This window comes from Salvelinus fontinalis, chromosome 31 (assembly GCF_029448725.1).
Source record: "Salvelinus fontinalis isolate EN_2023a chromosome 31, ASM2944872v1, whole genome shotgun sequence".
Classification (NCBI taxonomy): domain Eukaryota; kingdom Metazoa; phylum Chordata; class Actinopteri; order Salmoniformes; family Salmonidae; genus Salvelinus; species Salvelinus fontinalis.
In genome coordinates, this window is record NC_074695.1 from 13,649,881 (window position 1) to 13,674,348 (window position 24,468).

The 24,468-nt window shown below is 44.0% G+C and overlaps 2 protein-coding genes across 2 annotated transcripts; one reads left to right on the plus strand and one right to left on the minus strand.

Moving 5' to 3' along the window:
* Positions 1–726: 726 nt before the first annotated feature.
* Positions 727–6,511, plus strand: LOC129829592 (keratin, type II cytoskeletal cochleal-like). Its single transcript, XM_055891372.1, has 8 exons — positions 727–1,456; positions 3,551–3,759; positions 3,845–4,001; positions 4,101–4,265; positions 4,530–4,655; positions 4,777–4,997; positions 5,167–5,246; positions 5,364–6,511. The coding sequence occupies exons 1-8, from the start codon at positions 842–844 to the stop codon at positions 5,636–5,638; spliced, it is 1,848 nt and encodes a 615-aa protein (XP_055747347.1). The 5' UTR covers positions 727–841; the 3' UTR covers positions 5,639–6,511.
* Positions 6,512–11,219: 4,708 nt separating this feature from the next.
* Positions 11,220–24,406, minus strand: LOC129829594 (mitogen-activated protein kinase 14A-like). The gene is made up of 12 exons (XM_055891374.1): positions 23,507–24,406; positions 20,953–21,082; positions 20,475–20,533; positions 19,512–19,623; positions 16,180–16,209; positions 16,031–16,078; positions 15,687–15,801; positions 15,461–15,532; positions 13,471–13,550; positions 13,259–13,337; positions 12,599–12,772; positions 11,220–12,404 (listed from the first exon to the last, which is right to left on the minus strand). Exons 1-12 carry the CDS (start codon positions 23,623–23,625, stop codon positions 12,343–12,345), a joined length of 1,080 nt encoding a protein of 359 aa, XP_055747349.1. The 5' UTR covers positions 23,626–24,406; the 3' UTR covers positions 11,220–12,342.
* Positions 24,407–24,468: the final 62 nt, after the last annotated feature.

Here is a 24,468-nt window from a genome sequence, read left to right on the forward strand (position 1 = left end):
ATGAAACCTACAATGTAGTTAGGGATTCATCAATCTGTAAATAAAAAGGTCACAGATCCTAACAAACAATGATAAATGTAAACAAAACACTGAACTATTCTTAGGCATTTTGATAGGACCAGTCTCCCGGACGACCAATCCAGTCTGTGTATCCGTGAGTGAGGCATTGAGTAGAGGGAACAGAGAAGTGTTTGTGTTTTCCAGACAGTTGTAGTCTCTGTCTCCGTGAGGATGAGTGAGATGCTAGCCTCTTCTGATTAGAGATTAAGAAGCGTGGTACAGTCTCTTCAGCAAACGTTACACATTCAACAATTCCAACACAACACAACCGGCTATCCTATCCTATACAGTCCATGCAGATATTAGTCTTTGCTCAATCGTGCAAAGAGTAGCTGACCTTTTGGATATCACCATGCACAAAACCCCAGATTAAATTATGTGATGAACATTTAGTCTTTAATACACATGAGAAAGTAATGACTCTGAGAAACCTCCCTTCCCCCTCTCCCCCGGAAATAACTGAATGGGTTTGCCATTTCTCTGTGTGTGTACCTGGGTGTGCCGGAAGCCTGATTAGTTTACAGCGGCTACCCGTCTGACGAGCTGGGTCGCTCCGACCCCTCAGCCTGCAGGTGAGAGAACTAGGAGGCAGGCAGATGCTGGGGAGGAGCCCTGTACCATGCAGACCCACCCCTTGAGAGGGAAATATAAGCCAGCCGCCTCCAGAGAGCAGTCACTCAGAGGGACTTGACTTTCCTCTTAGTGAGATCACCTGCTCCACTAATCCTCTCTGTCTCACCATTTCTACTACCCCCATCAGAGGACCAGAACAGCTGCAGCCATGAGCATCAGTTACAAGAGCAGTGGCAGCATGAGCGGAGGCTTCGGCTCCAGCAGAGGATTCAGCTCCGGCGGTGGTGGCGGCGGCGGCGGTAGTGTGAGGAAGAGCTTCTCCAGCTTCTCCTCTTCAGCAGTTCCCATGGGCTCCAGCCGTATGAGCAGCTCGTCGGTTAGACGCTCTGTAGGCGGCAGTGGTGGAGGAGGCTTCGGCATGGGCGGTGGTGGTGGTGGAGGAGTCTCCAGCTACAGCTACATGAGCGGTGGTGGAGGCATGGGCGGTGGCGGAGGCATGGGCGGTGGCGGAGGCATGGGCGGTGGCGGTGGAGGTGGAAGCTTCGGCATGGGCGGCGGCGGTGGAGGCTTCGGCCTGGGCGGCGGTGGTGGAGGCTTTGGCATGGGCGGTGGCGGTGGAGGCTTCGGCCTGGGTGGCGGCGGTGGAGGCTTCGGCATGGGTGGCGGCGGCGGCGGCTTCGCCCCAATCACAGCTGTCACAGTCAACACAAGCCTGCTAGCCCCCCTCAACCTGGCGATCGACCCCAACATCCAGACCGTCCGTACCCAAGAGAAAGAACAGATCAAGGGTCTCAACAACCGCTTCGCCTCCTTCATTGACAAGGTCAGTACTGTTCTATTCTCTGAAAGCCCTTCCGTCTAACAGGATGTTAAAAGTATTAAGTATGCCATAACTATGGGCCTGTCTAAGTAAATGAAATATACTGCATTGATCATCATCTACCATATGCCAGCATAGACAGAATGCATATACAGTATACTACAAATCAGACACTGCAAAGAGATACTGAGAAGTATCTGCAATAGTAATTGATGGCTGGGATATTGTTTTATGGTACAGGTTGCAAATAGCACACTTGAATAGCTGCAAGACTGTGTCTGTTGTACGCTATTGTAAGGCTCATTAAATATTTCACAGCCACTCATTATGCAACACCCTGAAATCCTAACCATATAGGAACCAGTTAGGACTGGCTGTGAAAACAAATACACTGAATGCTGTAGTGGCTGTATCCTTTGCCTTAAAGTATAAACATGGGGCTTATCCTTTACCTTAATGTATAGACGGGCATATACTCTACCTTAATGTAAAAACAAGGGTGTATCCTTTACCTTAATGTATAAACAGGGGCATATCACCTTGTCACAGGTGGTCAAAGTTCCAATGTGCAGCCTGTTGCATTGAAACTGAAAGCGCATCACTGCTTGAGTAGTTTTGTTAGACTGTAATTGCCCTGGCTCTGTGAGTTAGAGGGGAGTGAGTTTGGAAACCCTAGCCCAGGCGGATCCTATAACCACGGGCCCACTCTGAGTGGAGTGAGGGATCATGTTATAGCCCCATTCCCATGGCAGCAGGAAGGGACTCACTGGCTTTCAATAGAATGCTATGTCTCTGATGGTGCACCTGAGAGTTTCTCCTCTCTCCCATCTCTCCCTCACAACTGGCAGAGACACACCTGCACATGTTTGAAGTTAATATGGCTAATAATATACTTTTTCAATCTGTCTGAAACAGCAAGTTGTGTTAGAGGTTGTTCCTAAATACTTTAATATTTCAGACTACGACGGTATGGACAATAGTGAAGATCTGACATCTTCTCAAGGGAGTGATGGAAATCACCTAGCCTCACCCTGTTAGTGAAAATGCATCTTTTCATCTTTTCACAGACACAGAACTGCTTTTTTTCTGGATGGTTGAACAGATCAAATTCAGTCATCTCATTTGTCTTTCTTCTGCAAAACATTTGTATTTAATAAACCCTTAATTCCATAACTCAACCAAATGTAAATCAATGAAGACTTTGCCAAGTGGGTTGTTTTACCCAAACAGGACAGTAAATGCCCTCAGGCAGGTAATTCTCAGATTCTGTAGAATAATGTCTTATAATTACAGGGTGTGGCAGCAGGCAAGTTCATTCACTAGGCTATTCCACCTCAGGCTAAGGCGGGGCAACCCAGCCATATCTGCTGGGGCTTGCCATTGGTGATAATAAGGGAGGATTGGCTCGGGTGTGGCAGGCTAAGACTCCCTCCCTCCTCAGGGATGTGCAGCCTCGCCCATGTACCTCACATGGAAGGAATCTTCTGTAAGCAGGAAACTGTTGAAACTTGTTCAGGTTATGGCAAGTCAAGGCAACATGACCTCAATAGAACAGAACACACTTATAGTACAGAGAGATATAAAGTGGATGGATGTCTTCCTGTCCGCCCCAGCCCTGAGGGAAGAACTCAGCTCAGTACCTGCCAACAAGGGCCCACAGAGGGCTGTGTGTGCAAGTCAGTCCTTTTATACAAAGGTGTAGGTGTATGGCAGCTTTGTCTGAGACTCAATAAACAGCTACAAGCATACCGTCTTCATTAACTAAGTGAATGCAAGTCTTGAAACACAAAATAAATACACAAGTTAACGTTGCCAGGGAGATGTTACCAAGGCAACTCATATGGCAATGCATATCAATCAATTAAATGTATTTATAAAGGCCTTTTTATATCAGCTATAAAGAAACCCAGCCTAAAACCCCAAACAGCAAGAAATACAGATGTAGAAGCACGGTGGCTTCTACATCACATGATACAAGGTGATATAATATTACATAACCCGGATTGGTATTCTGCAGTGGAAGATGTGTGCAACCCTGGTTGTAGTTGTAAATATGACACCTGATTGTAACTGTTCTATTTGCATCACAACACACAGGTACGCTTCCTGGAACAGCAGAACAAGATGCTGGAGACCAAGTGGAGCCTCCTGCAGGACCAGACCACCACCCGCTCCAACATCGACGCCATGTTCGAGGCCTATATCGCAAACCTGCGCAGACAGCTGGACGGCCTGGGAGGAGAGAAGGTCAAGCTGGAAGGAGAGCTGATGAACATGCAGGGTCTGGTGGAGGACTTCAAGAACAAGTGAGTTTGACACCAGACATTGTATGGATGCTCTAACTGTCCTAAATGCTGAACCCATATAACCATATGCAATGTGTTTTTGTAGATATGAAGATGAAATCAACAAGCGTGCCTCAGTGGAGAATGAGTTTGTCCTCCTCAAGAAGGATGTTGATGGCGCCTACATGAACAAGGTTGAGCTGGAGGCCAGGGTTGACTCCCTTCAGGATGAGATCAACTTCCTCAGGGCCATCTATGAAGCGGTGAGGACCATGTCAAAATACAATAAGCTTTACATTTGAAAAAAAAAAATCCACATTATGGCTTTCCTGACTTCCTCCTATGTGCTTCTCTCTCTCCAGGAGCTGAGTGAGCTGCAGGGACAGATCAAGGACACCTCAGTGGTGGTTGAGATGGACAACAGCCGTAACCTGGACATGGACTCCATCGTGGCTGAAGTGCGTGCCCAATATGAGGACATCGCCAACCGCAGCAGAGCCGAGGCCGAGTCATGGTACAAGCAGAAGGTATGAGGAGACTTCAGTATATTTCTATCACAGTAGGTTGGTGGTAACCTTTATTGGGGAGGATGGGTGCGTAGTAATGGCAGGAGTGGAATGATTGGAATGGTATCAAATACATCAAACACATGGTTTGATGCCATTCCATTCGCTCCGTTCCCCTCAGCAGCCTCCACTGATTTCTATAGATTTCCTTTAATTAGGTACAGTACATAATAACATATAGGCTTCACACTGACTCATGCCTGGGCCAATCCTCTATTCCTCCAGTTTGAAGAGATGCAGTCCTCTGCAGGACAACATGGTGATGATCTGCGAAACACCAAGGCAGAGATGGCCGAGCTGAACCGCATGATCAGCCGTCTCCAAAACGAGATCGAAAACGTCAAAGGACAGGTACAGTAGGTTGGCAAATGACGGCCAATTCAAAATAGTATCATGTCTGGCACGACACTAATATTCCATTAAGTGAAAATATCAATCTGATTTCTGATCTTGTCTTTCTTTTACCCTGTAGCGTGCCAACTTGGAGAACCAGATCGCCGAGGCTGAGGAGCGCGGGGAGATGGCGGTGAAGGACGCCAAGCTCCGCATCAAGGACCTGGAGGAAGCCCTCCAGAGAGCCAAGCAGGACATGGCCCGGCAGGTGCGCGAGTACCAGGAGCTGATGAACGTCAAACTTGCCCTGGACATTGAGATCGCCACCTACAGGAAACTACTGGAAGGAGAGGAGAGCAGGTAATTACACGATCAAATAAAGAGATAGTGAAACAAAATGTACCAAATGCATGGAGAGGAAAGGTAATGGCACAACACAAGTAATTGAAAATCTTTTAATTGAAGTCAGCTCTTTCACTGTAGTATATGCTTAGTGATCATGTCAACTAATCTATGAATCTCTTCAAAGGATTACCGGAGGTGGAACTGGAGGTGGAATTGCAACCATCCACGTACAGACCTCCAGCAGCGGTGGTGGTGGCGGCGGCGGTAAGAACCTCATACATGTGCATTTAAATTCAGTTAGACAAGAAAATGATAACAGTGAAGACATTCGGTCTGATTAGTCCAAGTACTGACTTCACCCCTTCCATCTTCCTCTCCCAGGCTCCGGCGGTGGATTCGGCATGGGTGGTGGTGGTGGAGGCGGTGGAGGTGGCTTCGGACATGGCGGTGGCAGTGGCATGTCCATGAAAAGCAGCGGCTTCGGCATGAGCAGCGGTGGCGGCGGTGGATTCGGCATGAGCGGCGGCGGCGGCGGCGGCAGTGGATTCGGCATGAGCGGCGGTGGCGGCGGCGGCAGTGGCTACGGCATGAGCGGCGGCGGTGGTAGTGTCTCCATGTCCCGTTCCTCCATGACCTCCTCATCCAGACGCTTCTAAACACAGAAGTCTGTCTGGCTGTCCCCACCTCCCCCTCACCTCCTCCTCTCCCTCTCTTCCTCGACAACCAAAGCAAGTTACAAACTCCTCTTGTTACATGCAGGCACAGAGCATCTATTGATCTACACTATAACCCAGGGTGGTTTGACCCCCTTCTTAGCTGCGTATGCCCCATAGTTACTGGCTGATAGGAAATACTGGATGCACATCAGAGGATGCACTTTGAATGCAGCTGACAGATCTTTTCCAGCCCAATATTTCATGTGATTTATTCCTGCGCTGAGTATCCTGTCCCTCACAGATTCAGAACATACACCAACAAAGATGGAGGCAGAGAGATAGTAAGAACCGGCAGCAGAGAAGTGAGTCTGCTCACTCCACATTCAGCCTGGCTGTCTTTTAGTTGCTGGATGGTGCCTGTCATGTAGACACAGTATTGGTTGACAGTGCTGTGACAGTGCATCTTCATAAGGCAACAGTAGGTTCCCTTTGCACACATAGCCTCCAAATGGGCCTGGCAGAGAGGTGCCATGCTGTTCACTCAATGTTGAGACAGTTAACAAGTACAGAGAACACCCCCCTCCCCCCTCCCAACCCCCCACCCCCACTGCTTCGCTGCCCCCATATTGCTATGCATTGTGGGGAATGCCAGGAGATCAACATAAGCAGCCATACTAAAGTGTCGCCCTTTGCTCTGAGGTAAATAATCTAGCATTAACTCTTAACTCTCCCTATCATAGGGACAATGGGTTCTCCACTGATGTTTGCAAACATTGTTTTTCTTTTCATTCTGACTGGTACACCCAGATTTATTGAATGTTATTGATCATGTACAACCAAAACATTGTGAATAAATCGGAGTTCTATAAAATACTTGTGTTCACTCTCTCTTCTTACTATATCTGTTCTACATAGACACAATGACATTACTGACAGGGCTGATAGGGTTACTAGAAGCAACCACACTTTTAAAGTTCACAAAGAGTTAACTTACTTGTAAATTAACTCTTTGTATTTGTATTGGTATTCACAGCTGATTTTGAAAAGGCCATTGACAAAGCACAACTAGAATTGATATATAAATGCCTGGACTATTTCAATTTTGGAGATTCTCTTATAAAATGGGTTAAAGTTAAGTATAGTAACCCCAGGTGTAAAATAGTAAAAAATGTCTACTTCTCAGAAAGTATTAAACTGTCAAGAGGAGTGAAACAAGGTTGTCCGCTATCGGCATATGTGTTTATTATGACCATTGAAATGCTAGCTATTAAAATTAGATACAACAATAATATCAATGGGATAGAAATGTTTATTTTACCGTTATTTAACTTGGCAAGTTAGTTAAGAACAAATTCTTATTTTCAATGACATGCCTAGGAACAGTGGGTAACTGCCTTGTTCAGGGTCAGAATGACAAATTTATACCTTATGAGCTCAGGGATTCAATCTAGCAAACTTTCGGTTATTGGCCAAACACTCTAACCACTAGGCTACCTGCTGCCACAGGCTTAAAAACAAAGTGGTCATGCTTTCTTTTAAATCTGCAATTTGGAACCCTACACAGCCTCAAAGAGGATCTAGATAATCTCTCTTACCTCTCTGGATACACCTTAGCCAAATACATTTAAACTCAGTTTTTCACAATTCCTGACATTTAATCCTAGTAAAAATTCTGTCTTAGGTCAGTTAAGATCACCACTTTATTTTAACATTGTCTAATGTCAGAATAATAGTAGAGAGAATGATTTATTTCAGCTTTTATTTCTTTCATTACATTCCCAGTGGGTCAGAAGTTTACATACACTCAATTAGTACTTGGTAGCATTTCCTTTAAATTGTTTAACTTGGGTCAAACATTTTGGGTAGCCTTCCACAAGCTTCCCACAATAAGTTGGGTGAATTTTGGCCCATTCCTCCTGACAGAGCTGGTGAAACTGAGTCAGGTTTGTAGGCCTCCTTCCTCGCACACATTTTTTTAGTTATGCTTGGGGTCATTGTCCATTTGGAAGACCCGTTTGTGACCAAGCTTTAACTTCCTGACTGATGTCTTGAGATGTTGCTTCAATATATCCACATCATTTTCCTACCTCATGATGCCATCTATTTTGTGAAGTGCACCAGTCCCTCCTGCAGCAAAGCACCCCCACAACATGATGCTGCCACCCCTGTGCTTCACGGTTGGGATGGTGTTCATCGGCTTGCAAGCCTCCCCTTTTTTCCTCCAAACATAACGATATCTTTGTCCCCATGTGCAGTTGCAAACAGTAGTCAGACTTTTTTTATGGCGGTTTTGGAGCAGTGGCTTCTTCCTTGCTGAGCGGCCTTTCAGGTTATGTCAATATAGGACTGGTTTTATTGTGGATAAAGATAATTTTGTACCTGTTTCCTCCAGCATCTTCACAAGGTCCTTTGCTGTTGTTCTGGGATTGATTTGCACTTTTCGCACCAAAGTACGTTCATCTCTAGGAGACAGAACGTGTCTCCTTCCAGAGCGGTATGACGGCTACGTTATCCCAATGTGTTTATACCTGCGTACTATTGTTTGTACAGATGAACGTGGTACCTTCAAGTGTTTGACATTCAAAAGCCACTTGCACATCTGAGCAATCTTTTTTGCAGCAGTTGAACAAGGTGAAGGAAAGAGCAGTGTTTCCTTTTTTCTTCACCTTCATGTGTTTGGAAATTGCTCCCAAGGATGAACCAGACTTGGAGGTCTAAAATGTTTTTTCTGAAATCTTGGCTGATTTCTTTTGATTTTCCCATGATGTCAAGCAAAGAGGCACTGAGTTTGAAGGTAGGCCTTGAAATACATCCACAGGTACACCTCCAATTGACTCAAATGATGTCAACTAGCCTATCAGAAGCTTCTAAAGCCATGACATCCTTTTCTGGAATTTTCCAAGCTGTTTAAAGGCACAGTCAACTTAGTGAATGTAAACTTCTGACCCACTGTAATTGTGATACAGTGAAGTATAAGTGAAATAATCTGTCTGTAAAACAAATGTTGGAAAAATTACTTGTGTCTGTAACGCTCGTCCTCCTCCTCGTCTGAAGAGGAGCATGGATCGGACCAAAATGCAGCGTGGGTTGAATACATAATGATTTATTAAAGAAAGACGAACACGAAAAAACACTTGATAAACTACAAAACAATAAACGACGTTAACAGACCTGAACTTGAGAACATATAACAAGAACGCACGAACAGGAAAGAACGCACAAACAGGAAGGAAACCACGAACGAACGAAACAGTCCCGTGTGGCACAAACACTGACACAGGAACAATCACCCACAAACAAACAGTGAGAACAGCCTACCGTAATATGGTTCTCAATCAGAGGAAACGTAAAACACCTGCCCCTGATTGAGAACCATATCAGGCTAATTGAAAATGAACCCAACATAGAAACACATAACATAGAATGCCCACCCAGCTCACGTCCTGACCAACTAAACAAGACTAAACAAAGGAAATAAGGTCAGGAACGTGACAGTGTCATGCACAAAGTAGATGTCCTAACCGACTTACGACTTCAACTGTATGATAACTGTACCATATTACGTATTAGATAGCAAAAAAATATACCGTGTAGTTTACCAATAAAAAGGTCCGACGGTGAAGTGGACATACTCGGTATTTACATCCAAAAGAAAGAAACAATCGAACTGCAATACATTTTTACAGAAAGTTATCAAAAATAGATAGGATTTTGCTTCCATGGAAAGGTAAATACCTGTGTATTTGTTGAAAAATCACCCTGATTAATCCTTAGTCATATTCCAGTTGACCTATTTACTTATGGCCCTGACTACACCAAACAACTTGTTTAAAAAAAATATATGAACAAAAATATTACATTGGATTTGGAACAGCAAGAAAGATCAAAAATTAAACATGACAATTTATATAATGAATATGAATTCGGAGGGCTGAAATTATTAGATAAGAAAGCATTGACCCTCTCACTAAAGGATTCAGTAATACAAAAGTTGTACTTAAATCCTAACGGGGTTTCGAACAGATTAGTAAGAATGGCTCGCGACGTGTTTAGAAATGGCCTTTTTCCCAATATTCAGATTACAACCTCTGGCATTCCTCATTACGCGCACTTGACACTCATCATTACGCGCACCTGGCATTCATCATTAGGCACACCTGGACTCCGTCACTTCACTGATTACCTCCCCTATATCTGTCACTCCCTTAGTTCCAGTCTCCAGGCAGTATTGACTATGTGTGTCATGTCTATACATGAGTCGTGGTTGTTATAGTGGCATATTGTCTGTTTATTATTAAACTCACCACCTCCACTTGCTTTCTGACTCCCAGCGTACATGCTACAGATCTGTCATGCTCATTGAAAGCAAGTCTAAACAGCGATAGATCTATGCTTCCTGAGTTTTGTTTTTGTGTCTTTTACATTTGGTTTTGTACACCAGCTGAAAATAGAACATATTTGTTTATGGAAAATATATGTCAGCGGTTTATATGGTACAATGATTCTCTACATGATTATTTCTTGTTTTGCCACAAAAACTGAAATTAAGCGAACTATTAGAATTTTAGCAACCAGGAAAACAAGATGCCATAAGAGGTGAACGGCTCTTTGCAATGTCAAAGTGTGAGCTGATTTGTGAAGGATTAGATTTCAAACCACAAAATAGCCAAATGTAATGACACATCGTCAAGGCCTGTAACACAACATAGAGGAATCTATCCTCACTATAATCTAGTTAACCACCAAGTTATTAAAGGGATAGTTCATCCAAATTACAAAATTACATTGTTTTCTTGCCTTGTGTAAGCAGTCAATGGACAAGGTATGACCGTAGTCCATGCTTTGGTTTTGTTTACGTACCCACTGTTTCAAAAGCTTCTTTTTAGCATTTGTAGCACAAATTAAATGCATGTCAATGGTACCTATATTAGCATGTTTATGCTTCATGTCCGAATCATGTAAAAATGTATCGCAACTCATTGACGTTTCTTATAGATGATATGCTAGCAACAATTATAATATAGGTACCAATGACTTGCATTGGATTTGAGCCAAAAATGCAGAAAACTTAGCATTTGAAATAGTGACCAGGTAAAGAAATAAACAAAGCATGATTGCTGTCATACCTTGTCCATTAACTGCTTACAGGGTAAGGAAAACAATATAATTGTGAAATTTGGATGAACTGTCCCTTTAAATGGGATTTACAATGAATCTGACAGTATTAGATAGTGTGAACTTGTGTTACATTTCTTTACTATAAAAAAAATATTAACCATGTATGGATGTTTTCTGAGGAAATTAGGATAGCATTCATAGCACCCAAAACAATACAATCAAACATTCATATTGCCTTCTTTTTTGGAATGCTAGTGAATCGTTAAATAAAAAAGCAGTAGTACTGTTTTATTTAAATTAAATTTAAATCTGATTAAATTTAAATTAATTTAGTCTACTTCAATTTCAGCAGGTGGGATACAGGCAGACAACTTTAACTAACATAAGACACACGTACATCTACTGTAACAGTGGTGAAAAAAGTACTCAATTATCATACTTACAATAAGCAGACCAGATGGCACAATGTTCTTGTTTTTTTATTTACGGACAGCCAGGGGATGCACTCCAAAACTCAGAAATAATTTACAAATGCAGTATTTGCGTTTAGTGAGTCCACAAGATAAGAGGCAGTAGGGATGACAATGCGTTATATTGATAGGCGCGTGAATTGGACCATATTGCTGTCCTGCCTGAACATTCTAAATGTAACAAGTACTTTTGGGTGTCAGGGAAAATGTATGGAGTAAAAAGTACATTATTTTCTTCAGGAATGTAGTGGAGTGAAGGTAAAAGTTGTCAAAAATATCAATAGAAAAGTACAGATACCCCAAAAAATGACTTAAGTAGTACCCTAAAGTATTTTTTACTTATTACCTTAACACCATTGCTGTAACAGAACTGGAATGATAACTTGACCTATCTAACCCGTTCACACAAAAAAGGGCAGCATGAGAACATTCTACATTATACTGAACATGTGCCGCCTACTGTCCACTATGTGGATCTACTGATTGAGATTTAGTGTTCTAGCATCAAACATCATTTTTCAGTTAAGATACCAAAACATGCTTCATTTTGGAAAATGCTACTTGAGTCAGAGATGAAAATGTGTTCATAGATGAGATTGATTTGAGGTGTGAGATTTTACTCAGTCATGATAAAAAACATTGTTCATACATAGATTGTAGCCAATTGGATAAACATGCAAATGGTGTGGTCGATTACCACGTTACTATATTTAATATGATAATACTACTAATATATTAAAAGTTTGTACATCATTCATATGCATTTACAAAGCATTCTGAAAATGTATACCTTAAAACAAGTTAAAACCATGACCTACCCTTAAATGAGGGATCCATAAAAATGATGACATCAAATCAAATGAAATTGTATTTTTCACATGCGCCGAATACAACAGGTGTAGACCTTACTGTGAAATGCTTACTTACAAGCCCTTAACCAACAATGCTTTTAAACAATCGCACAATTAGTTACGGGAACGTAAAACGACAACCATCTCCTTCGGCGCCATTCTTTCCAGTATCATGTTTCATGAAGTCATAAAACCATGTTGTGAAATGTGATGTTTTCTATAAGATGGAGCCATGGGGGAGCCAGTGTTCTGTTGTGTCTGTCCACTACATTGCAGTGGCACTGGGGTTTCTGGGGTCAAAAGTCATAATCTCCATGTGGATCAGACCTAACAGGAAAAGAGTAAATATTTTTTTGAATTTTACCACATGAAGCACACCATACAGTATTTTAGAATTGAATTTCCTAAAAGAGAAACTTTGCAGAATTGTAAGTGTAGGGCTCTAAAAGCAGTGGGTAATTCAGGATCAATCCCATCAACATGTAGAACAAGGTAATCAGTCATAGGTAAGATATACTCACTACTCCACTCTCCCACATCAAGCTCCATGCTTTCAAAGGAGTCGTCGTACGGTGGGGAGTTGGGTTCAGATTCTGGATCATGGAACTCAGAGAGGTAGGGGTGTGAGAGGCCCTCTTTAGCTGTCATCCTGGTGTCTGGGTCCAGCAGCAGCATGCTGTCCAGCAGATCCACCGCTGGACAGAGGTACACACAGGACATGAAGAGAGAGAGAGAGAGAGGTAGGCATTTAAGCAGTAAGGCCCAAGGGGGTGTGGTATATGGCCAATATATGGCCAATATACCACGGCTAAGGGCTGTTCTAACGTACGACGCAACAGTGTCTGGATACAGGCCTTAGCCGTGGTATATTGGCCATATACAACAAACCCCCAATGTGCCCTATTGCTATTTTAAACTGGTTACCAATGTAATTAGAGCAGTAAAAATAAATGTTTAGTCATACCCGTGGTATACGATCTGATATACCACGGCTGTCAGCCAATCAGCAATCAGGGCTCAAACCACCCAGTTTATAATAGGAAATAGAGCATGAAGTAGAGTCATCACAGCCCTCAACTGTTCTCAATACAAAGCAGAAAAACATCACTGAACACCTGGATATTCATAACCACCGTGCAGGATGTCCCATTGGCAAAATAATGATAGATAGACCAACTCACCATTTACATCCAAGGAGGGAAAGACTTCCTTAAAGTTTTTCTTCTTTTGGATAGGGAGACCCTGCACATATGAACGAGCCTGCAAGACAATACCAACAACGTTCAACTGTCAATCCCATACTGACCATAACTTGTGACTTCACAACACCAAGCTACATTGAATCATTGCAAGCTGAATAGTTGCCATTAGACTGAGATGACAGTAGGCCCACATCTTTGCTCTGCATCTTCTGCAGCAGGGAGGACGGTGGTGTTCCTGTTACGTGGAGGATCTTCTTCAACTGGTCAATGCCTGAACAGGACGGTCAAGGAGGGGGTCGAGACACACAAAGGCAGACAGTGGAAACCGTTTCAAGCAAAATAGTTACAGCAATGATCAGTGAACAGTCTGATTGCATGATTGGTGTTGTACTTAGTGCAACTGCACAATGATAACTACACAATAACTACATCAGATAACTTCACCTGATAACTACACGCAAACTACACGCTAACTACACCAGATACCTACAGGATAACTACACCTGATAACTACACCAGATAACTACACGCTAACTACACCCGATAACTACATAAAAACTACACGCAAACTACATGATAACTACACGCTAACTACACCTGATAACTACATAAAAACTACACCTGATAACTACATAAAAACTACACGCAAACTACATGATAACTACACGCTAACTACACCTGATAACTACATAAAAACTACACCTGATAACTACATAAAAACTACACGCAAACTACACGCTAACTACACCTGATAACTACACAATAACAATACCTGATAACTACCAGATAACTACACGCTAACTACACCTGATAACTACACAATAACAATACCTGATAACTACCAGATAACTACACGCTAACTACACCAGATAACTACACGCTAACTACACCAGATAACTACACGCTAACTACACCAGATAACTACACGCTAACTACACCAGATAACTACATCAGATAACTACACGATAACTACACCTGATAACTACACAATAACAATACCTGATAACTACCAGATAACTACACGCTAACTACACCAGATAACTACACGCTAACTACACCAGATAACTACATCAGATAACTACACGATAACTACACGATAACTACACCAGATAACTAACTACATAATAATTACACCAGATAACTGCATCATATAACTACATGATAACTGCATCATATAACTACATGATAACTGCATCATATAACTACATGATAACTGCACCAGATAACTACATGATAACTGCACCAGATAACTGCACCAGATAACTGCACCAGATAACTGCACCAGATAACTGCACCAGATAACTGCACCAGATAACTGCACCAGATAACTGCACCAGATAACTGCACCAGATAACTGCACCAGATAACTGCACCAGATAACTGCACCAGATAACTGCACCAGATAACTGCACCAGATAACTGCACCAGATAACTGCACCAGATAACTGCACCAGATAACTGCACCAGATAACTGCACCAGATAACTGCACCAGATAACTGCACCAGATAACTGCACCAGATAACTGCACCAGATAACTGCACCAGATAACTGCACCAGATAACTGCACCAGATAACTGCACCAGATAACTGCACCAGATAACTGCACCAGATAACTGCACCAGATAACTGCACCAGATAACTGCACCAGATAACTGCACCAGATAACTGCACCAGATAACTGCACCAGATAACTGCACCAGATAACTGCACCAGATAACTGCACCAGATAACTGCACCAGATAACTGCACCAGATAACTGCACCAGATAACTGCACCAGATAACTGCACCAGATAACTGCACCAGATAACTGCACCAGATAACTGCACCAGATAACTACACCAGATAACTACACCAGATAACTACACCAGATAACTACACCAGATAACTACACCAGATAACTACACCAGATAACTACACCAGATAACTACACCAGATAACTACACCAGATAACTACACCAGATAACTACACCAGATAACTACACCAGATAACTACACCAGATAACTACGTGATAACTACGTGATAACTACATCAGATAACTAAATGATACGTACATCAGATAACTAAATGATACGTACACCATTAATATACACTGGATGGGGTACAGAATCTATGTGTTTGAGTTTATGTAGAATGAGTGAGTTATACAGTGGAAGTGTCAGAGGGAACATTGGAGGATACTGTCTTTGCCTGGGAACAGAACCTGGCCTGTGATCATCTCAACCAAGATGCAGCCTGCTGACCACAAGTCCACTGAGAGGGAGACAGACACACAGAATATATAACACATGAGATACCAATGAGCCAATAGTGCAAGAGTAAGATAATCCCAGAAGTGTTTGCAATGCAAGGAAAGTGGAGCCCAAATATATGAAACGGTCTTCATTGTGCGTTGGCGATAGGTCACCTGACTGGCTATAGTGCATCCAGTTGAAGATGACCTCTGGTGACCTGTACCAGCGTGTCACCACATAGCCCGTCATCTCACTCTCTGCATGTCTCGCTAGACCAAAGTCCAGGATCTGAGATAGAAAGAGAAAGCGAGGGAATGTGAAGGAAAAGTGAGGAAAAGGTTATTAAAAGAGAGGCTTATATTTAATCACAACAATCAAACAATAAAGTGTAGTCTTTAAACATCAGTGTGGCATCTTTCTAAATCAAGTACATTACATTTCTCTCACTGTCTGAAGGTTATAAAATGAACAGTGCAGTATACATGGACATGCAGGTTGTTGCCCAGTTCTTATTTACCTTCAATTCACAGTTATCGTTCACGGCGAGGTTGCCAGGTTTTAGGTCCTAAAAAATAAAGCAAAGTATTGTACGATGTTATACGATCTGTTCACTCAAAAGTACTTAGAAATGTGTTTCATGTATATTGATAAGAACCTAATACAAACCCGATGAATGATCCCTGCAGAATGGATATACTAAGGGATAGAAAAATATACATTTGTGATGAATCATTTTCATTTTCACATTGGTAATACCATTATTTAAAGGCCTGTGTGTCACGATCGTGTGGCGGATTGACGGACCAAAACGCAGCAGTTGGAAAATAAGCCATCTTCTTTTATTAACACCACGAAGATGAACACGACACAAAACTCTATACAAACTAACAAAACAACAAAACGACCGTGAAGCTACAAACGTTGTGCACATACATACAGGCTACAAACGTTCTACATAGACAATTACCCACAACCAATGAGAGCCTATGGCTACCCTAAATAAGGCTCCCAATCAGAGACAACCGAAATCAGCTGTCTCTAATTGGGAACTCATTCAGGCAACCATAGACTCTCCTAGACAACTAAACATACATAGACAACACTAGACACCTGTACTCCACACAAACCCATATATTATACAACAACCCCTATACCATAAAAAACACCCAAAACAAAAACATTCCCCATGTCACACCCTGACCTAACTAAAATAATAAAGAAAACAAAGAATACTAAGGCCAGGGCGTGACATAACCCCCCCCTTGAGGCGCGAACTCCGGGCGCACCATACACAGTCTAGGGGAGGGTCTGGGTGGGCTTCCATCCACGGTGGCGGCTCCGGCTCTGGTCGCGGTCCCCACGTCACCACAGTACCTAACCACCTCCTAGGCTTCCTCCAAACGACCCCCCTCCACATTAACCCCATTGCATTAAGGGGCAGTTCCGGACTAAGGGACAGCTCCGGACTAAGGGCCAGTACCAGGGTAAGGGGCAGTACCAGGGCAAGGGGCAGTACCAGGGTAAGGGGCAGTACCAGGGTAAGGGGCAGCACCAGGGTAAGGGGCAGCACCAGGGTAAGGGGCAGCTCCAGGGTAAGGGGCAGCTCCAGGGTAAGGGGCAGCTCCGGACTGAGGAATGGCAGCTCCGGACTGAGGGACTGCAGCTCCGGACTGAGGGACTGCAGCTCCGGACTGAGGGACGGCCCATGGCTGGCTGACAGATCTGGCTGCTCATGGCTGGCTAACGGATCTGGCTGCTCATGGCTGGCTAACTGATCTGGCTGCTCATGGCTGGCTGACGGATCTGGCTGCTCATGGCTGGCTGACGGATCTGGCTGCTCATGGCTAGCTGACGGATCTGGCTGCTCATGGCTAGCTGACGGATCTGGCTGCTCATGGCTAGCTGACGGATCTGGCTGCTCATGGCTAGCTGACGGATCTGGCTGCTCATGGCTAGCTGACGGATCTGGCTGCTCATGGCTAGCTGACGGATCTGGCTGCTCATGGCTAGCTGACGGATCTGGCTGCTCATGGCTGGCTGACGGATCTGGCTGCTCATGGCTAGCTGACGGATCTGGCTGCTCATGGCTGGCTGACGGATCTGGCTGCTCATGGCTGGCTGACGGATCTGGCTGCTCATGGCTGGCTGACGGATCTGGCTGCTCATGGCTGGCTGACGGATCTGGCTGCTCATGGCTGGCTGACTGATCTGGCAGATCCTGTCTGGTTGGCGGCTCTGGCAGATCCTGTCTGGTTGGCGGCTCTGGCAGATCCTGTCTGGTTGGCGGCTCTGGCAGATCCTGTCTGGTTGGCGGCTCTGGCAGATCCTGTCTGGTTGGCGGCTCTGGCAGATCCTGTCTGGTTGGCGGCTCTGGCAGATCCTGTCTGGTTGGCGGCTCTGGCAGATCCTGTCTGGTTGGCGGCTCTAGCGGCTCCTGTCTGGCTGGCGGCTCTAGCGGCTCCTGTCTGGCTGGCGGCTCTAGCGGCTCCTGTCTGGCGGACGGCTCAGTGGGCTCCTGTCTGGCGGACGGCTCAGTGGGCTCATGGCAGACGGGCAGTTCAGTCATTGCTGTGCAGACGGCAGACTCCTGCCGGCTGAGGCGAATTGTAGGCCTGGTGCGTGGTGCCGGGACTGGTGGCACCGGGCTGGGGACACGCATCTCAGGGCTAGTGCGGGGAGCAGCAACAGGACGCACAGGACTCTGGGGACACACAGGAGGCTTGGTGCGTGGTTTAGACACTGGTGGTAAAGGGCTGGAGACACGCACCATATAGCTAGTGCGTGGAGGAGGCACTGGTGGTACTGGGTTGGGGCGGGGAGGTGGCGCCGGAAATACCGGACCGTGCAGGCATACTGGCTCCCTTGAACGCCGAGCCTGCCCAACCTTACCTGGTTCTATGCTCCCCGTCGCCTGACCAGTGCGGGGAGGTGGAATAACCCGCACCGGCCTATGTAGGCGAACCGGGGACACCACGCGTAAGGCTGGTGCCATGTACGCCGGCCCGAGGAGACGCACTGGTGACCAGATGCGTTGGGCCGGCTTCATGACATACGGCTCAACGCTCAGTCTAGCACGGCCGATACGTGGAGCTGAAATGTACCGAACCGGGCTATGCACGCGTACAGGAGACACCGTGCGCTCTACTGCGTAACACGGTGTCTGCCCGTACTCTCGCTCTCCACGGTAAGTACAGGGAGTAGGCGCAGGTTTCCTACCTGACTTCGCCACACTCCCTTTAAGGCCCCCCCCAAGAAATTTTTGGGTTGTACTCACGGGCTTCCAGCCTTGTCTCCGTGCTGCCTCCTCATATCGCCTCCTCTCGGCTTTAGCTGCCTCCAGCTCTTCACGAGGAAGGCGATATTCTCCCGGTTGAGCCCACGGCCCCTTACCATCCAGTATCTCCTCCCATGTCCATGAATCCTGTGTAGGTAGATCCTGTTGCCGCTTTCCATGCCGCTTGGTCCTATGGTGGGTAATTCTGTCACGATCGTGTGGCGGATTGACGGACCAAAACGCAGCAGTTGGAAAATAAGCCATCTTCTTTTATTAACACCACGAAGATGAACACGACACAAAACTCTATACAAACTAACAAAACAACAAAACGACCGTGAAGCTACAAACGTTGTGCACATACATACAGGCTACAAACGTTCTACATAGACAATTACCCACAACCAATGAGAGCCTATGGCTACCCTAAATAAGGCTCCCAATCAGAGACAACCGAAATCAGCTGTCTCTAATTGGGAACTCATTCAGGCAACCATAGACTCTCCTAGACAACTAAACATACATAGACAACACTAGACACCTGTACTCCACACAAACCCATATATTATACAACAACCCCTATACCATAAAAAACACCCAAAACCAACAAAACAAAAACATTCCCCATGTCACACCCTGACCTAACTAAAATAATAAAGAAAACAAAGAATACTAAGGCCAGGGCGTGACACTGTGTATAAACTTATTGAGTGGTAGCAAACACCTTGAGGCCACATAGAAGCTGGTAGAAGAGGTAAACGATGACGCGATCAGTCAATCTCCTCCTCTTCATGATGTTACCGAGATCCTCAGCAACGAAGGGCATCACCATGTAACTGTGACATGAAGGAGAGAGAGGGGGGGGGGACATTAGCCAGATACAAACAGCATCACCATGTAACTGTGACATGAAGGAGAGAGGGAGGGGGGGACATTAGCCAGATACAAACAGCATCACCATGTAACTGTGACATGAAGGAGAGAGGGAGGGGGGGACATTAGCCAGATACAAACAGATTCACCATGTAACTGTGACATGAAGGAGAGAGGAGGGGGGATATTAGCCAGATACAAACAGTATCACCATGTAACTGTGACATGAAGGAGAGAGGAGGGGGGACATTAGCCAGATACAAACAGTATCACCATGTAACTGTGACATGAAGGAGAGAGGGGGGGGGGGGGGCAGTAGCCAGATACAAACAGATTCACCAAGTACCTGTGACATGAAGGAGAGGGGGGGGGGGGGGGGGGGGCAGTAGCCAGATACAAACAGTATCACCATGTAACTGTGACAGAGAATACGAGCAGGGAAATGGAATGATACAAAACATAATGTACTCATTCTATCTCCTACAACTAAGTGCTACAAGTGTATAATAATATGACAAAACAATGCAAGGTACATCATATACTGTGTCTCATAGTAAGAATCCTAAACCAGACATCAAATCTATGTTTTATCTCAGATAAGAGAAGATATCACATACCCAAGCACAAACAAACATGAACAAACCTGCACGCCTGCAAGCACACACACACACACATACACACAGACACAGACACACACGAACACAAACATAAAACACACACTATGAAACTAAAAGTCCAAGATACACTCTGAGCAGCCTGTCTCAACAAGCTGAGACAACTGACAGAGGAATGCTGTTCACAGCTCACCACTCACAATGTCTGGAATTTCTCCAGGGAGAAATCAGGTGTGAAGACATTGAGGAGGCAGATCACCTTGAGGAAAACAACAGGGAGTAAGAGAGGAAAGGAAGGGTTTATTCCCACGATAAGTGAGCACACGCACATTATACATTGCAGTAAGACTTATTCATCACCCGTAACAGAACAAGTGGGCCTGATGAACAGTTCTCTAGGAATCTGTGCACTGTGAAGTGTTGAGTGAAAACACTGACCCATAAGGGCTGCTACTCCTTTCCCCTAAACATAAATAAACACATAGGAAAGAGGCAAGGCAATACAACTGGATGCTGAATAGTGTCCATAGGACTGCAAATTATTCTGATGTGAAGTACTGTAGAATGACAATTACTGCATTGTAATGAAAAGCCGCTACATTTTTGAGTGACTGGAATCTCTGTCTAGGGGAGCTCATCTCAGATGTCCCACTATAATAGTAGGTAACAAGTACTTACATTGTCATGCTGGATGTGGCGCAACAGTCGTAGTTCCCGGTAGGCCCGTTTAGCATGGATCAGGGACTGAAATGGACGATAGAGCTTCTTAATGGCCACCTTCTCCTTGGTCTGCTGGTCAATAGCAGAACTAATAAATGAGACAAGGTCAGAAGTAAAAGTACATTAGTGCTGGATATAACATGTATGTCTCAGACTAGATAGAATGGTTTACTCTCAATAGAAACAGACTGTGGGGGATATAGATAGAATGGTTTACTCTCAATAGCAACAGACTGTGGGGGATATAGAATGGTTCACTCTCAATAGCAACAGACTGTGGGGGATATAGAATGGTTTACTCTCAATAGCAACAGACTGTGGGGGATATAGATAGAATGGTTTACTCTCAATAGCAACAGACTGTGGGGGATATAGATAGAATGGTTTACTCTCAATAGAAACAGACTGTGGGGGTTATAGAATGGTTCACTCTCAATAGCAACAGACTGTGGGGGATATAGATAGAATGGTTTACTCTCAATAGAAACAGACTGTGGGGGATATAGAATGGTTCACTCTCAATAGCAACAGACTGTGGGGGATATAGATAGAATGGGTCACTCTCAATAGCAACAGACTGTGGGGGATATAGATAGAATGGTTTACTCTCAATAGCAACAGACTGTGGGGGATATAGATAGAATGGTTTACTCTCAATAGAAACAGACAGTGGGGGATATAGATAGAATGGTTTACTCTCAATAGCAACAGACTGTGGGGGATATAGATAGAATGGTTTACTCTCAATAGAAACAGACTGTGGGGGATATAGATAGAATGGTTTACTCTCAATCGCAACAGACTGTGGGGGATATAGATAGAATGGTTTACTCTCAATAGAAACAGACTGTGGGGGATATAGATAGAATGGTTTACTCTCAATCGCAACAGACTGTGGGGGATATAGATAGAATGGTTCACTCTCAATAGAAACAGACTGTGGGGGATATAGAATGGTTCACTCTCAATAGAAACAGACTGTGGGGGATATAGATAGAATGGTTTACTCTCAATAGCAACAGACTGTGGGGGATATAGAATGGTTCACTCTCAATAGAAACAGACTGTGGGGGATAAAGAATGGTTCACTCTCAATAGCAACAGACTGTGGGGGATATAGATAGAATGGTTTACTCTCAATAGAAACAGACTGTGGGGGATATAGATAGAATGGTTTACTCTCAACAGCAACAGACTGTGGGGGATATAGATAGAAAGGTTTACTCTCAATAGAAACAGACTGTGGGGGATATAGATAGAAAGGTTTACTCTCAATAGAAATAGACTGTGGGGGATATAGATAGAATGGTTTACTCTCAATAGAAACAGACTGTGGGGGATATAGATAGAATGTTTTACTCTTAATGACAACAGACTGTGGTGGATATAGATAGAATGGTTTACTCTCAATAGAAACAGACTGTGGGGGATATAGATAGAATGGTTTACTCTTAATGACAACAGACTGTGGGGGATATAGATAGAATGGTTTACTCTCAATAGAAACAGACTGTGGGGGATATAGATAGAATGGTTTACTCTCAATAGAAACAGACTGTGGGGGATATAGATAGAATGGTTTACTCTCAATAGCAACAGACTGTGGGGGAAATAGATAGAATGGTTTACTCCAGTGAAAGCTGCTGAGGGGAGGACGGCTAATAATAATGGCTGGAACAGAGCAAATGGAATGACGTGTTTGATACCATGCCACTAATTCCGCTTCAGCCATTACCACGAACCCATCCTCCCCAATTAAGGTGTCACCAACCTCCAGTGATTTACTCTCAATACCAAGTCATCAAAGACTGCAAAATCTTTGATTGACTTTTATGTCAGAGTTTGACAAATTATTATCTGTAGTCCTACAAATAACATTTGATTTCAGACATTCCATATGACCTATATCTGGCAGAGGTAAAACTGTGTTTCAAGATTACGGGGCTTGCTCCAGGTTGGGAGAGCAAAATTCTTGTCTTATCTTGAAACCTGCTTCAACTTGCTTATTTGCTTGAGGCAATACAATAGTGCCTCTGTTAGCAATGACTAGTCTATTCAGTATTGAACAAATGCAACAAAATAACTGTCAAAATCCAATAATGTAGACGTTTGCATTTTATTGAAAATAAATAAGCAATTATAGGTTAAGGGAAAGTTGTTCCTTCCATTATTTTTATTTTCTACATATTTTTGCAATGACTGAGATTGAGAACAACTGTATTTATACAGAGGTATATTCTAAACAATACAAATACATGCTGGTTTGGCGTGACATTATTCCTGCAATGCCTGCCAATAATTACCCTTTCACCCAAAGGGTTTGTGCTATCCTTGGGATATCCCTACCCCCATTGAAGGTTACATTTAAAATGGTTAAGGGTAAGGGTTAAGGATATGATTTGGTAAGGGATATGGTTAAGGTTAGCGTAAGGGTTAAGGTTAGGGTTAGGGTTTAGGGTAGTGATGTCCCAAGAATCCCGGACTGCACTGACCGTTCACAAAGTCAACTCACCATACTGTCCCGTAAGCACCTGAGCCAACAGCTTTCAGTGCGGTATATTGCTCCGGAACCTCCCATGTTGTTTTCTGTATTTCCAGTCTAAGGAAACCTTTCTTCACGGGCGATTCCATTTTGTCAATACAAAATGTCCCTTTAGTTCAAACCAGTGCAGTACCTATTGGAAATCTGTAATGGCCTTAAGATTTTAACATGACAGGTAAGCAAAGGTAGCTGGGAGACGCCCACCCTGAGGGTGCGTTCGTAAAATTCACTCTGGTTATCTATTACGATTTCAGAGCTCTTGTCTGAGTGTGCCAGAGCGCAGAATAACTGCTGAATTTCTGAATATGGCCAGTGTCAGTAAATGTCGGCAAAAAAGCGTAATTCAATTATTGCCAGCAGCACAGTTACAACCACCAACGGCTGGATAACATGAAAACAGCCTAATCATCTCTGCTAGGGCGAGTAAAATGGTCAGTGAGGTGTTTTCTTATTTGTGTCTGGAAGTAGTTAGCATGCTAGCCAAGTTAGCTTGGTTGCTTGACTGCCGTTGTAAGGTCAGAACGCTCTGATCAACCCTACTCCTAGGCCAGAGCGTCCAATCTGCGCTCTGAACACTTCGAGAACCCAATGGTCTGAACAGACAATCTGACAATGCTCTGAATTTATGAATGTCCAGAGAGCAATCTGAGCGCACTCTGGCACCTCAGATTGAATTTACAAACACACCACATCCCGTCCGTTCCGCTGCACTGCAATGTGTAAAGTCACCTGTCAGAGGCTCTGTAAACATCCTCTCGTCTTGAATCATCAACATAAACTAATCTCTGATTGCCTATACAGTTAAAGCAACACTACGTAAAACAATTTCGGGGGGTTAAAAATGGAGGAATCTCTTTTAAAGCATTTCAACAGTGCTCATTCATGATACTCACAAACATCACATCTATAGCCTTTAACGTTCCTCTCTTTTT